Source organism: Protomyctophum bolini (assembly GCF_963924005.1).
Source record: "Protomyctophum bolini genome assembly, chromosome: 18".
NCBI classification, from domain to species: Eukaryota; Metazoa; Chordata; class Actinopteri; order Myctophiformes; family Myctophidae; genus Protomyctophum; species Protomyctophum bolini.
Window position 1 is genome coordinate 12,878,521 of NC_137879.1, and position 16,123 is coordinate 12,894,643.

The following is a 16,123-nucleotide window of genomic DNA, read 5'->3' on the forward strand; positions in this document are numbered from 1 at the left end:
CAATTATATGAAGATAGGTTGGAAAGTGGTGAAGTGGTCTTTTAACAAGAGCTTGTGTGACTAAATAATAACACTGGATCAATTGGGACACCGGCCGGTTCTTTTCACCATTTCCCGCATACAAGGTTACTTTCTGCAACGACAGCAACAACATTCCATTTCTGCGAGGGGAAAATTGAAGGCCACTCATAGCCTGTTGCCGTTCTGCTGAGTGATAACACGTCCCCTAGTAGTGTACATAGTTGACGATGACATCATTATGAAAAGCCTGTGACAAACGTAATACTACAGCTCTAGATTAGGTTAGCTCTAGATGGGCACACATAATTACTGTGTACTGTACTTCATACCAAACTCACATGAAACTCAGTTTTGCCAATAGTTTTACGTGGGAAGCATAGATAATGTACATTAGCTATTACATTATATAAACTTCTATTTTTGGCCTTAAATCTACCACTATACGACATTAGCTCGTAGCAAGTCATATGAAGGGGATGAGTGAACACAGGTGACCTTATTTGATTACCATATTTGGAATGCAAATGCAGCTGCGTTCATATGGTAATGTGTAGATAAAAAAGTTAAAAATATTATACAGCAAAAAAAGTAAAACACACGGCCACAAAGCATCAAAGTGAACAAGCATTTGAGAAGGTGGTACGAAGAAAATGTTCTGAACATGGACATGGTGGCACGGTGTGTTGAAAAGCACGGCACCATAGTACCTCTGCACAGCCTATTCCAGAGATTACTCCATTATAATTGTGGTGGTAATGGAAAACATTATCAGTGGGTTTACTCATTATGAAGTTATTCTGGTGTGTGTGTGTGTGTGTGAGAGAGAGAGAGAGAGAGAGAGAGAGACAGACAGACAGACAGACAGACAGACAGACAGACAGACAGACAGACAGACAGACAGACAGACAGACAGACAGACAGACAGACAGACAAATAGGTAAACAAGGAGATGAATAAAGGAAGGAATATTTGACAGAGGAAGAGGCAGGGGAGCGACATGCAGCAAAGGTCGTCATGAACGGGACTCGAACACGCGACGCGCTGTCAGGCCAAAGCCTATTATGTGGCATGCGCCTGGACGACTTGGCCAGCAGGCACGATGAGAGTAAATTATTAAGGAGAGAGAGAGAGAGAGAGCGGGAGGGAGGGAGGGAGGGAGGGAGAGGGACGTGAGAGAGATTTGAAGAAAGAGAGACAAGAGAAAGAGGCACTATGGGGATGCCAAGTCACACTCATTACTTTCCAGACTGCCAGGCAGCTGATTTCTGATTTAGCTTGATAGGGTTCAGCAGCACTCCCCCTGTGTTCACTGTCCCTCAGAGTCAAGCTGCAACATATTGCAGAGGCTTAAAGGGCCACTCAATATGCAGAATGTCTAATTTCAAGTTTTCAAGTGCGTGAAAAATATTGTTATGTAATAATACTCAAAATCTACAAAGTAACTGGTAACTAAAGTTTCCAAATAAATGTAGTGGAGTGAAAGTACAACTTTTGCATCTGAGATGTAGTGGAGTAGTAGTAAAAGTATTGGAAATACTCAAGTAAAGTACAAATAACTCAAAATTGTACTTAAGTACAGTAAATACAGTACTTAAGTAAATGTACTTTCCACCACTGGATACATGAGGACTGCATCAACATGATCAAATCAAGAGGTTTTATTTGTCACTACTCATTATGCGCACAAACAAACAAAACTGACAACAATACTGGACATGATTATGATAATAGAAATATCTTCACGTGTTCTATACTTTTCTTAACTAAGGCTATCATAGACGATTGGACACATCGTTTTTTAGACTAGCCGATTCTTTCTTTTTTTAACCCCTTTTTCTCGTTATGCCAATTGATTCCTCCCCACACACATTTCTGTGTTGTCACTATGGTGTCGTATCCTACGGACGTATACCTGCCATCGAGGAGCCCCAACCAGGAGGACGTGGAGCTTTTGTCCTACTCCTCTCCCCGCTGACAGGCGATACCCCAGCCTGTAGTAGTATGTGCAACGACCAATGCACCTTCCCTCCCACAACCAACTGTGCTGAGTGCTCGTGACTCTCGAGACTCTTCACAATGCCAAATGCACCACAATGGATTCGAACCCACAACCTCTGTGGTGGTGGGTAGGGACTTTACCACTGTGCCACCTGAGTGCCGGCCCGGGCCACATGAAGTCTGAGATCCTCATGAAGCCATATCATTATTAGTCCCATCTTGTTCTTCATCATTCAGGCCCAGTTGGGGCGAGGCGTAGCCTATACTGTACATGCACTTTATTGTCAATATGCTGCATTATTGCATTAATCTCATACATAAAGTATTTAACGGGGTGGACTCTATTATCACGAGGTGAGATCAGGCGATAAGATCACGTTGGACAAGGACAAAGACAAGAGGACGGATGCAGTGACAGACGGCATTGCCAGGCTCATTGCTAACGCGAATGGAAATGGGAAAGCAGGAAAATGAGCAGAGGAAATGAGGGAGTGGAAGGGGAATAAGAAATGGCGTGAATCATTTGTTAGCAGGAAATGAGTGATGAGACAGGACAGGAGAGAGAGACGATGGGATGAAGAGAGAGGCATCGAGAGGAGAGACAAGGATGGAGGAGAGCTACGAGTGGGTGGAGGTGAGAGAGGCTTCGCAGTGTGACAAAGATAAAGGTGCAGCGAGAGAACGAAGGTAAGAGAGAGAGATAGAGAGAGAGAGAGAGAGAGAGAGAGAGAGAGAGAGAGAGAGAGAGAGAGAGAGAGAGAGAGAGAGAGAGATGAACAGTCGAGACGAGAGAAGGATCAAGTGGGAGTGCATTTACAGTAAAGAGTTGGAGAACAGAAAGACAGTGGCTTGAGGCTGAAAAATGGACAATCTGCAACAGAAAGATAGATACAGAGTGGGAGTTGGTGCATGAAAGCATATTTTTTAAAACCTAGATCTATAAAATACAAGCTACAGTTGTAGGCCATTGTAGATATTATGTCCGGGTCAATGGACCTATTTACTTCGCTCTCTTTTCCTCCTTCAGTCTCTGTTTCACTCTCACTCTCTCAGCTTATAGCCATACAGAGGCACGAAAGGCAGGCTGACGCTATCCATCCAGATCTTAATAGCGACCAAAGTCTTTCATTTGAGAATTAATTCCTTTCTGCAGAAGGACGGACACTGGCCCATATAGCTCCCTCATGCATTATAGATACGCCATTACCACTTGTTGACTTGTGTTCCGGGGCCGATGCGAGCACATAAAACTAATCATCGGCATCATCGTTAAGAGTGCGCCAACAGGCCAGGCAACCCCCGCTGATTGGGTTATTTCCGCAAGTCATTTGCCTCTGGGCCTCGAAACCTCGACATCTATTCTAGGCGAACTCAACAGGGTTACATGTAAGCTAATAGCCCATGCTGATAGCCTATAATCTAATAGCGCTGTGGCCGAGCGACAGAGAGCCCGAGGGGGAGCTGTGTCTCCTTCCTCTTGTATCCAGACAACACAACAATTAGTCTCCCAGCCCCTCGCCTTCGCCGGAGTGAAACCAGGAAGTGGCGGGCCTAAGCAGGACTCTGATTGGAGGCCCCTGGAGACAAGGCGTGTGTGTGTGCCAGCTGGCACTGCTGAGTGTGAGCCAAGCAAGCCACTGTGTGCTCAAACACTGATGTATGCGAGCGAGGAACATTGTGTTGCTGGAACACAAACAGCTGATTGTCTATTTTAACAGAGGTGTGTGTGTGTGTGTGTGTGTGTGTGTGTGTGTGTGTGTGTGTGTGTGTGTGTGTGTGTGTGTGTGTGTGTGTGTGTGTGTGTGTGTGCGCGTGCGCGCGTTCATTGTGTGCAATTCAACACCGCTTTGGTAAATATTCCCACCTGAGTTAGAAATGAAATGTGTGTGTGTGTGTGTGTGTGTGTGTGTGTGTGTGTGTGTGTGTGTGTGTGTGTGTGTGTGTGTGTGTTTGTTTGTTAATCTCAGTCATTTACAACACAGCTCATTCAGAATGAGGGTTACACAATCACAGTTTGACTGAAAAGGTTTGGGCTGAAGCTGAAGCTTATTATGCCCACCTTTGTGTGGGTGACTGTGTGTGTGTGTGTGTGTGTGTGTGTGTGTGTGTGTGTGTGTGTGTGTGTGTGTGTGTGTGTGTGTGTGTGTGTGTGTGTGTGTGTGTGTGTGTGTGCGCACGTCGGTGCGTGTGTGGGCATGTGCGTGCGTGGGCAGGTTACAGTATGTGACTTACTTTGAGCTGGTCTCTGGGAAAATCTTGGCCATCATTTAGTCCTTCCAGGTTCCCAATGAACTGTGTGCAGGACATCCTCTTACCAATGTTCTGAAAAGAACACAAGAAGGGACTCAACCATCCAATATCTTTAACCAAATGGATGACAATTAACCAAATGGGCCATTGGTCCATTTGGTTCCCTTTGTACATTCTTAGATTTACAGTAAACACGAAGGATGTTACTGTGTGAAACTGTGAATTGATCCCAACTCTGTGATGGCTTTTCTGGAAATTCCACAGGCTGAAATGTTACTGTTTTTTAGTTTTGTTTTTTTTCTTCTTTTTCTTCTTCTTTTATCTAATTTTAATTATTTATTTTCTGGTTTTTAAATGCTATACAAACAATATGATTATAATAATTACTATAATAATGACGAATGACAGCAGCCATTATGAAGATGCCCATGACAATAAGTCATGTAGCATCTACTATCAGCCACAACAAATGACAATAATTGATCGTAATAGAGATGACAATGACGACAACCACAAAACCGTTCCACAAAAGTATTGAGTAATGATGATGATGATGATGATGATGATGATGATGATGATGATGATGATAGTGGCCATGATGAAGATAAGAGACGCATTGCCATTCTTTGAATCCTTCCCAATTTTGCCCTTGAGACGAGAGCAGGTCTCTCATCTGCAGGCCTGCGTTATCTCAGAAAGCAGTGGCGGATGGCCTAGATTTACCAAGGGGAAGCTTTGACTGGAACAGTAGCGGATTTATGAGATCTGAAGCCTCCACCCACATGAGCTGGTGGATAACTGTGGGTCGTTCCCTAAAGCAGTGTCTTGTTGTTGTTGTTGTTGTTATATAGCCTATTTAAAAAAAGTTAATTTAAAGAAAATGTTTGTAACATTGTTTTTCTTATACATTAACGCCATCGGGGCCCATGATGTAAATCACTGTCAAGTTCAAGTGCACGGTCATGCGCCCGAGACGGAGATTGATAATCTCCTTCAAATTAGTGCTATGAAAACTGATCGCATTGCTGACGATGGGCACATTTTATTGTGCCTTCGCCTTTTTATTTTATTTTATTTTATTCTTTTATAGAGGGACAGACAGTAGGCTGACAGGAAATGGGGGAGAGAGATGGGGGAGTGACATGCAGTGAGGGCCGTCGGGATCGGGAGTCGAACCCGCGGCACACCGCCAGACTCGGTCTACCGACCACTGAATCACGGCCAAGGCCCAATTCTTTATCTTCCTTGACTGTGAAAGTTAATTTTGTATATGAGATATATATATATACACACACACCGGTATATATATATATATATATATATATATATATATATATATTGTATGTATTGTATATACAGGTATATATAATTATTGTAAATTATACACACATTACAGCAGTACCCCGAACAAATTGGCTTCAATGTGATTTAATACCAATGGCAGCTTGTACTTACATGACCATGAAGATCTGAGTTCAGCAGCATCAAGGCGCAGGTGAGAGTGTGGACTGCATCTAAGGGATGAAATGCAAACCGTCTTTAACATGAGATCAGAAAACTACCTATCAGAAAAATGGTAACACCTTTAAATCTAAGCGTGTAGATTTGCACAAACTCATATAGTTACAAATCGACAAATGAACACCAACCATGTAAAACTAATTTCCCTTGAGGGTATACAGTACACAGTATGACATGATTACCAAATTGATCCATAGAGAAATACGACTATAAGGTCACTGGTACTTCGAGGATAACATGACCTTATGTGTAATGTATTTTAATTTTCAGGACCATTTCTCACTGTAGTGTCAGTACATTACAGAGGATGCCATTATACCCTATGTACGGCATTTGTTTATTTTTACCTTTTCTCTCCAACTGCCTTTCTCTTTTTTTTCCTCCCCGATTTAGACATTGCCAATTCACCCTATGTGACTGATGATTAGTCCCCGTCCCTGTCACTGGCAGCCTACTGTTGGGGGTCGACACATGGAATCGCCATCTGCTTCTCGTCACCTGACAGTGAGAAGTTTCACGGGGAGATGGCTGTAGGAACACGCTATTCCTCCCAGGAACGCTCCTTGCTGAACAGGTGTCCTGATCAACCTACACGTATATATATATATACAGTAGGAGTCGCTAGTACAGTATCTACAAAATTCACCCTCCATTGAAGCTTCCTGCCCATTTGTGTTCACTGGAACTCCCAGCCAAGCTGGTGATGGCCAGGAACTTTTACTTTACCCCCGATAATGATCAAACAATGGTGGACAAACTGCACAATCCCATTACTTGAGTAAGTATTACTTACCGGTACTTACTTGTTACTTAAGTAGATAAAAATATACATTTCTTTTTAATTTGAATGCATTGCTGTATTGTTTTCACAATGCAACCTCGTAACTCTGAAAGCACCCACTATGCAACACCTCCCTACACAGACACAAAATGGCATGGCAGTGTACTACTACTGTGTGTGGTTGTATGCGTACTGTAAATGTAGGCTATTAGTCAGACAGCGGAATTGCTGTTGATGCAGATTCCTCAGAAATATAAATAAACCAAAAAATAAAACTATCAACCTATTTCAAATCCCAGTTACACTTCCAGCAACTTGCCCGACAACAATGCTTCTAATGCGAGACAAACTCAATAACGTATTAATTCGCAAGCAAGCAAAGCCTTGTGAATGCTTTTTGTTGGGAATGACTTCTACAGTACTGTTCATCTCAAATGAGGTGAAACAGGTCTCTAGTAGTGGTGGAAAAGTACTCAAATGTTGAACTTGCAGAATGTCTCATTTAAAGTTTTCAAATGTATACAAATCTTTTGAAAATAGCTGATCTACAAGCTCACAATGTGTCACATCGCGACACGTGAGCTTGTAGATTGACTATTTTCAAATTGCATACAATAAGTGTATATAGGGCTGAAGTGATTATTGTATGTTTTGTGATAATAATCAAAATCTACAAAGTAACTAGTAATTAAAGTTTTCAAATAAATGTAGTGGAGTAGAAGTAAAAGTATTGGAAATGAGAAATACTCAAAAGTAAATGTACTTAGTTACTTTCCACCACTGTCTAATGGCGAGGATTCTCAGCCTGGTCAAACCTGAACAAGTCCTACCTACCTCAAAGCTATGCTTAAATGTAACAGGTAAGGACAACATTTGTGCATAGTAGTCAAAAGTACAATATTTGTCTTTGAAAATGGAGTAAAAAGTCATGTTTCCAAAATAATTATAAATAAATATAAATATACATGAAATAAAAACTCAATTAAAATACAGCACCCAAGAAAATGTAGGCTATAGTATTTGTTACTGTCCTGTCCACCACTGGCATCAAGTAACACTTGATGTTGCACAGAATAATTCCTACTTCCAGGCCTCTTCCCAACTTCCTTCACAGGTGTTACCGATCATACTAATTAAGGTCTCTGTTCCATTTAGTGTGGAGTGGTTCTCAAGGTTTTTAATTTCAAGGACCCCCATAACTCTGAGAGTGTACAAATGGAACCAAATTGACCCGCAAGGGTCCATTTGTACACTCTCGAGTTACAGACCTGTACAGGGCCATTTGGAACACATTCAAGGACACTTTGAGACCCACTGGTGTAGCAGTAGTGTTTCCAGTGAGCCAACATGCACAATAGCAGCACCCTGACTCTGTTTGGATGGAACAGAGCCTTCTGTAACACCTGAAGGATGTACGGAAGTGGCCCAAGTTCTTTCCAAAATGGCGTGTATGCATATAGCCCATTGATCTTTACTGGCTTATACTATAGTACCTACCCTCTGAGGGGATGACTTTGGGGTTGCAGTGGAGATATCTCCTGGAAAAGTGTGACAGCACTCTCTCCCTCTCCTGAGTCTCCCCCATCAGAGCAAACTGCCTGAGGAAAGTCCTGGAGACAGACAGATAGAGCAGTGCTTTTCAACCAGCGGTCTGGGGACCACCATTGAGGGGGTTCCAGGTGGTCCCCAGTTAAATGATGTTGGTAACCAAATGGACGAATTTTTTATCTTTAACTCTTGAGAGCGTAAAATGAAACCAAATGGGACCCATTAGGGTCCATTAGGTTTCATCTCATGCTCTCAAGAGGTAACTTAATGTTAAACATCTGCATTATAGCCAGGCTACCTAATTCATGAGAAGTCTACACAAATTAGAGCATGTACAATAATTCTTATTCTTATTCTCTCCTATGATACCAACATCAATACAGCATGGAATTGTCTTATCCGACGACAACAAAATATTCCAAGTTGTGGGTCTGAGAGGCTAAATCTCATCAAATGGTTGGTCTGTGGCACAATTAATGCCGAATAAATGATGGGCCTTGATGAGAAAAGGGCTGAAAACCCCTGAGATGGAGGAACAGCTGGTACGCAATCTGTGTTCATTTAACACGGGAGAGTCTCTTGGTGTCACAGATGGATCAATTAACATGATGTTACTGTATACAGGGTTGGGCAATTTTACTTTCAATGTGACCTTTCGTTTACCATCTTTTTTAGAACCTACGTGCTTTTTTTTAACCAACTCTGATATGAACGTAAACATGTTTTAAGGTTCCTTTAGTTTTTTTTAGCCAACTGTAAGTGATTAAATACACATCTTGTGGTTAGGCAACTACACAACTCCCATCATCAATAATAATTTGCTTACTAGTATGATAAAATCAGACCCGTCTGAAGTGAGTGGTACTGCACTGTACTGTACTGTACTGTACTGTACTGTACTGTACTGTACTGTACTGTGCAATTGTATTTGTATAGCACCTTTCATGGCATAAAATGCCACAACAAAGTGCTTTACAGAGCAATGAGGAAAAAAGAAAAGCAAAAGCGTAAAACAACATATAAATAATAGCAGTAATGCAATACAATGCGGACATGAATAGGATTTTAAAAGCTCAACTAAAAGCAAGAGTGTAAAAGTAGGTCTTGAGCTGTGATTTAAGTTGCCATTTTTGAGTGGTGCTAGCCACTCCTATAGACAGCAATGTGTGCTTGTATATCCGAGTACCGTCTGTATGTCTGAGTACGGAAATAGCGTTTGTTGACCACCAAGTGTCACTGCAGCCACACACACACACACACACACACACACACACACACGCCAGGGAGGAGAGCTAGTACAGTACACAGTACAGTACAGTACAGTACGTACAGCACGAGTAAAGTACCTCACCACTCAGTTCAGACGGGTCTGATTTTTTAGGCACATCAATCTGGCCAGTGGAGGACTGGAGGGCGGCGGTTTCAGACATATTTACACAAGCAGTCATGTAGGTAGGAAGGTGCGAGACCATTGAGAGCTTTATAAACAAGTAATTTGAAAATTCTATCCTAATAACAACTGGGAGCCAATGCAGTGAAGCTAAAACTGGAGTAATAATTAATTTCTCTCATCTTAGTTTTAGTTAAAACTCTGGCTGCCGCATTTTGAACAAGTTGTAATCTGTCAGTTGTTCTCTTTGGCAGGCCAGAAAAAAGCGCATTACCGTAATCAAGCCGAGAGAAAACAAAGGCGTGAATCAGCGTTTGTGCATCGTACAGTAGACAGCATAGACACACAAATGGAAGGCCATATTTACCACCAGTCCTTGTCATATAAAATAGATTAAACAGGTTTGTAAGCAGTGGTGGAAAGGAACTAAGTATAATGTACTCAAATACTGTACTTAAGTACAATTTTGAGTTATTTGTACTTTACTTGAGTATTTCCAATTTCAAATACTTTTACTTCTACTCCACTACATCTCAGATTGTACTTTTACTCCAATACATTTATTTAATACATTTTAGATTTGGATTATTATTACAAAACATACATTTACAACTTCAGCCCTATATACATTTTGGCCATTTGAAAATGCTATTTTCAAAATATTTGTATACATTTGAAAACTTGAAACGGGACATTCTGCATAAGGAGTAGGCTACTTTCTACTTTTGGTACTTTAAGTAGCCTACATTTGTACTTTTACCCATTTTGAATTCTGTATGAATACTTTTACTCAGTAGTTCTGCATTGCAGTATTGGCACTTTTACTTAAGTAAAACTATTGAGTACTTTTTCCACCACTGTTTGTAAGGGGGCACTTGGGCAAGTCCCATGATCTGAAACAGTAGAACGCTGTGACTGTATTGGGAATAAACTAACGGCAAAGACCTTCCCCCACATAAATTAAGGTACAAAATCCCCTATGCGCCTTAATGGGGCAATGAATATAAATTGACTTTTAGTTCAATCCAATTCCAGATCAAAATGCAAAACCAAGGCTGCCCTCTAGAGAGCAGCATTACCATCTACTGATTATTTCGCTGATGCTATCAAGTTGTCAAGAGAGAAAACAACACCAGTGAGGACAAATTAAGCACCATGCAGTAGCTCTTCTGTAGACTGTTAAGATTTCACTTTGTAACACAGTTTGTCTTAGAGTATTTAGTACCATCTCTGTAGGTAGGAGATATCTACTACAGCCAAAGCAATATTTACGCAAACATTTCCCTCCTTTTCCAATAACACTGATAATACAAATATAAATAGACAAGGGCCTACGCACAATTGTACAGTAACACAAACAGATATACCAGGCTTGGCTCCAGGATGAAATGACTGAGGGTGCAGTTGAAAATGGCGAAGGGGCACACATCATCGTAAAACAATATGCACAAGAAACTTAAACTGAGGCGTGAGCATTTGCAATTGGGGGTGACAGGCCCCCTCTGGCACCCCCGAGGCACAGGGCCTGAGGTATGCTGTACATAAACCTGTTATGAATGTGTGATTGTATGTGCATAGAAAATGTTTTAATCTGTAACACCATGTTGTAGAGGAACTTACCGTAGAGCCTGGTCTACAGCTTGGCCTGTGAAGTTAAAGAAACTCAGGTATTCTTCTGCCACCGTACGGCTGAACTCATTACTGCAGACAGACAGACAGACAGACAGACAGACAGACAGACAGACAGACAGACAGACAGACAGACAGAACAGACAGACAGACTTAATGCAAGAATGAGTGAATTTATCATGAAACGCAGGTCAAAATGCACTGGCTTTCAAAGCTCAGACAGTGGCCCCAATTGAGGCTGCCACTCTGTCAGCTCCAGATACAGACCGGAGGCCAAAACAAAAAAAAAGCCTGCTAGATTCCCAGGGTGCATCTGTCAGTAAGGAGGAGACCTTTTAATTCCAAATTCCTTCTCATCATCAGTGCCATGCAGGCTGCCACTGACTGACAGGCTGATCCAATGAGCTGAGCAGCGGAGGAATGCAATGACAGAATTAAGATACAATGTAGAGTGACAGGTAGAGGAAATCACAATGGACCTCATATCACAAAGGCAGTTTGCACACTCCAGTGGAACATTTTTGTTTGGTTCGGCTTCAAATTTCAAAGGAAAGCGCCCAGGGTTATGCCCGGAACACACAAACTACACATACACCCACACGCACAATTAACAGATTATTATTATTATCTTACCTAATAATACAGAATAATGTACTTCATAAATACAAAATCAATAGTATCAATAATAAAAATCACACCTGTGTGAACTTTGTGAAGTGAGGGGTGCTCTTATCATCGTACATTGTGTCAGAGAATTTGTGATCATGACGTAACATGTCTATTTGGTATTTGCTCTAATTGTCTATTGCTTCATTGTTAATGGGAATTTAAAAAACTTTGTGTAGGACAAAAATAGCCAATTTGCTCGTCTACTGTACGATGTGACGTAAATTCTGTATGCAAGCAGTGATAAGATGGGGCCAAGCCATAAAAGCAATAAAGCAATAAAGGAAAAAACTGGTTGGAAACTATAGATGAGAAAATGAATAGGGGCCTTCGCCCCTTCAGGCTTGGCCCCTAATTTTTATCATAATATATTTTAATATAAAGAACTTGGCTTTTTCCCCTCCTACAGTCATAGGCGCCAGAGAGAGGGTTAGAAGGGTCTGCATGTCCTCGCACAATTGGGGAATGACTGGTCTATTTATTTCTTAATTTTTCCCGATCGGCGCTGGTGGTCTCACTCTAGCGCCGTTCTCATGTTATTGCGCAATCGTCGTTGTGTATTGGCTGCAATGACCATTCTGGCTATATAGCCTACCCCAGAGCCTTAGGATTTAAACTGCGTTCACTTCATGGGGCCAGTCCAATGGCGGCCCTCCTACATAGACTTCTATTGAGAATGGGGACAACCAACTGGGACCAAGTCCTGGACCGGAAGTAGGCAGAAATGCATTGGACTCAGGCAACAGCCCAGCTTTAATGATCTTAAATCCCTTTATTTTAGATTGTTTTGTAGTAATAGTACAACATAAACATTAAAGAGACGTTAGTTGTTACTGTACAATACTTTAAAACAGTTGTCATGTTGCACACATGCTTAAAATAGCTCTTATTTGTGCCGCCCTCGTTGAAAACGACGTATTTCCAACTCCAGCTTGACTCAGTTCAGGCTGCATGAACAGCGCCCGAGCACTCGGTTTCTGCCCCCTCTATATCGTAACTCTTCTATTAGATGGCTCTGGCCTATATCCTAGCCTCAGCTCTCGATCTGGAATATTGTCCCTGCACTTTTTACGTCCCGACGGCACAGCTGCCTACAGTAGCAGTGTTGCGATCTGACAAAGATACTTTCATGGTCCATTGTACTCAAAGCCTATACCAAACAAATTTTATGGTCAACATTTCCCATGGACAGGTCTGTACTGTCAGAAGAATGAACCTCCACCTGCATGTGTTTGGTATTTTAGGGACTCGGTGTGGGAGGACAAGTGCAGTAGGGAGTGTGTTGTTTACAAATGGGAGGTGAATGAGGACCGGAATGTGGGCTGTCCGTCGCCCACCTGCATGGCCGTGTATGGTGAGGTGCATACCGATCGTTCATTTATATTTTCTGCCGAGTTGGTCTCCAAAATCACACAAACTTACATCATACAGTGTGTTATGTTTATCTGGCTATTTTACTTTGTTATAAAGCCAACGAAAACAGTTTTGTTGTATCCAACAAAAACTGTTTTGTTAACAAAATTGTTGACATACATGGCTTATTCCTTTCTCCTCGACTTTAAAAAAATATGTATGATGTATGTACCCTGGTAACATATGCCATGACCCTCCATCTGACTGGGATATAGGGCATAGCAGTGGGAGTGGCTTTCTGGCACCACTGAAAAATCGGCCATTAATTTTCCCCATAGAGATTTACAAACATATTTATATTAATTATTTTAAGCCTAGAATCAAGCCATCCAGGATCCTGGTGATTCATGTGTTTAAACACTACATAATAGAAGTGTGGACACTTTACTGCACTTTCATGATCCCTGATGGTCCTTACTAATTTTGTTGACCCAATGCCAATATTATTTTTTAAACGTTCTGTTTATTGAATTTTCTGGGATGTTTTACTCATATGTCCTATATGCATATAGTACTGTACCAAAGCAAATAAATAAGACATCTCAAAATTGTCAAAAACGGTTACTGATAAAAGGATCTTAAGAGTAAGAAAAATACATTTCTAATTGGACCCAAGATCCATCCAACAATGTCCGCTCATTCATGCTCCCTGGAGGAGCAACTATTTCAGTGACCCCAAAGCCTTTCCTCTAGTGCCACCCTCAGGACACACAAAGATATATCCTAATCTAATAGGCAAATTGCAGAATGAACCCTATTGACTTTGTAAACCTCATGGCCTTTGGTCGAAATGTTTGTTTGGGTTTAAGGAGCAGTATGCCCTGGTGGGGCTTTCATAGACTTAATCTGGTTTCTTAATATTTTGCAGTCAGTCAGTCAGTCAGTCAGTCAGTCAGGGGGAATGACTATTCTATGCTAGCACTAGGTAAAAGAATACTGCTACAGAAAGAACATAATTATATTAGATTTGCAAGGACGAATACATCAGTAATAAAAAAGTGATCATTAATGAACCAGCAATCAACGTCTAATGATTGTAACCACTAGCTAAGTGTAATGATTCCTCACTTTTTGCTGAGGTTGCGTGCCACGTCTGACTTCCTGAAACCGTCAAGGTTGTAGAGACGCTTGGCCAGGCGTTTGGCAGCCGCCACATCGGGGCGGTTGCTGCCGTTGGTGAGCGTGTCACTACTGCCCAGACCCAGCCTCTCGCTTAGGTCCTGGTCCAACTCTGAGTCCGTGGCCAGGCGGGCCTTCTCCCTGGAGTGAGACAAGATGTGAAGGGAAAGAGGTAAGCTTTAAGGGACAACAGTAGCAGTGTGAGAGTGAGACGCAGAGAGAGACGAGAGAGATGATGGAGACATCCAAAATAAAAATAATGTGGATCTCCACATGGGAACATCGTGGCTCCAATGTGGAATTCGGACTTCATGTGGCAAGCGTGTGACGTCAGTCGTCTGTGACATACCGACGTATGTCTCCACCTTTGGGAAAGGTTTAACTCAATCAGAGCCCCAGCTTGACTTCCATCATAAAAGTTCAATATTTTAAACAGTATAACATATATTATGTGAACAACATTTGTTGCCTATATGTACTGACAGTGTGCACAGGAAAAGCAGACATACAGACAGATGTTTAAGATTTCTTTGGGCCTAGGTGCCCATTCGGTTGCACTAACCGCCCGGGCCATGTAACCTTTATCTAACTTGCAATAGTTCTGAAATAGTGTCTGTTCATAAGCTGGTCAAGCCAATTCTCATTCACTGCAGTGTGTTTCATCGAACTTCCGGTGCGAGTTTGCCAACCATGAGCAACGTCATGGCGAGTGCCAGTGCCTGGCATCCTTAATTTACACAAAGTCTGACTCCTGTTGGAATGGATGAAATAAAATAAAATAAGCAAAAATAAAATATTTGGGAGAGGGTGCTGCTGTTCACACACAGTCAAAGGCTTTATAGTCTATAGCCATTCTAGTCACGGCCCGCCAGTGACAGCAGTGACACTCTGGCTGCTCAGAAAAAGCACACAAAGTGGCATCTTTTGAGGGAGCAGAACTCTCTCTGTGATCTCTTCACAGTGGAAGAAGCCAAGAAAACCCGCAACACAAGTCCCCTGCTGCCCACACATGGAGTGAACTCCTCATGTGTGACTCAACCTTGCCACAGCAAACAGGAGTTAGTAGCCCAATGTTAGCTTACTGGTTAAGAGATAGCAAAGCTGTGGTATTTGGCTCCTCAAACGGACACAGACACCCTAGCTGTTGGCAGTGCACAAAACTGTAGGCTGAGGAACACTGTCCCATTTTCAATTCAGTTGTTCCACTAACCATGCCTACTGTATATGGTACAACAGTCATTCAGAGACAATACATAGAAGTTCATCATCGTTTTATCCAGCAGCTACAGTATGCTGTATCAGTACTGGCGTGGCTACTGGAGCCATACATGACTTTGAAAACCGAAGGCAACGTGTGACGGAAACACAAAAGACTTGCAATAGCCATTCCAGGTGAGAGTTTCATTCACGAGTGGAGGGAGCTTACCTGTGGCAAGACCGCCTCACCGGCAAATACCTTTCATCTCCCACTGCGGCAGAGCTGCGGCAGCAGAAGACAGAAGCGTTCTTCTCCGCTGTAACCGTCCCCTGCCGGGCAGCCTGCCTCAGGCTGGCCACTCGACCCACCCCAGCACTCCTCCTGGTCCCGTTCTCAACATAACCCGAACGCATCTCTGTCCCGGGTCGATATGTCCCTCCCTGCTGAACTTAGTGCAGCGTGGGTACGGTGCAACACCTGTAGATTGCCTCAGATGTAGACTCACAGACTAAGACATTCTTCCAACAGAACTGAGACTCTGAGTGAAATGTTAGAGTCTGCATGCGTCCTTTTCACCCACCCCTCTATT

At 42.3% G+C, this 16,123-nt stretch overlaps 1 protein-coding gene across 4 annotated transcripts in view; it reads right to left on the minus strand.

Moving 5' to 3' along the window:
• The window catches only part of LOC308333171 (uncharacterized protein), an 84,422-nt gene that overhangs the window by 30,652 nt on the left and 37,647 nt on the right, over positions 1 to 16,123 (minus strand). For all 4 annotated transcript variants that reach the window (XR_013965780.1, XM_080789366.1, XM_080789365.1 and 1 more), the window contains 5 exons: positions 14,286 to 14,477; positions 11,130 to 11,210; positions 8,069 to 8,181; positions 5,725 to 5,783; positions 4,252 to 4,341 (listed from right to left, as the gene is read on the minus strand). Coding sequence is in view for 3 of the 4 variants with exons in the window: in XM_080789366.1 (XP_080645492.1) it covers positions 4,252 to 4,341; positions 5,725 to 5,783; positions 8,069 to 8,181; positions 11,130 to 11,210; positions 14,286 to 14,477 (535 nt within the window). In the remaining variant the exon portion in view is untranslated. The remainder of the gene's footprint in view (positions 1 to 4,251; positions 4,342 to 5,724; positions 5,784 to 8,068; positions 8,182 to 11,129; positions 11,211 to 14,285; positions 14,478 to 16,123) is intronic.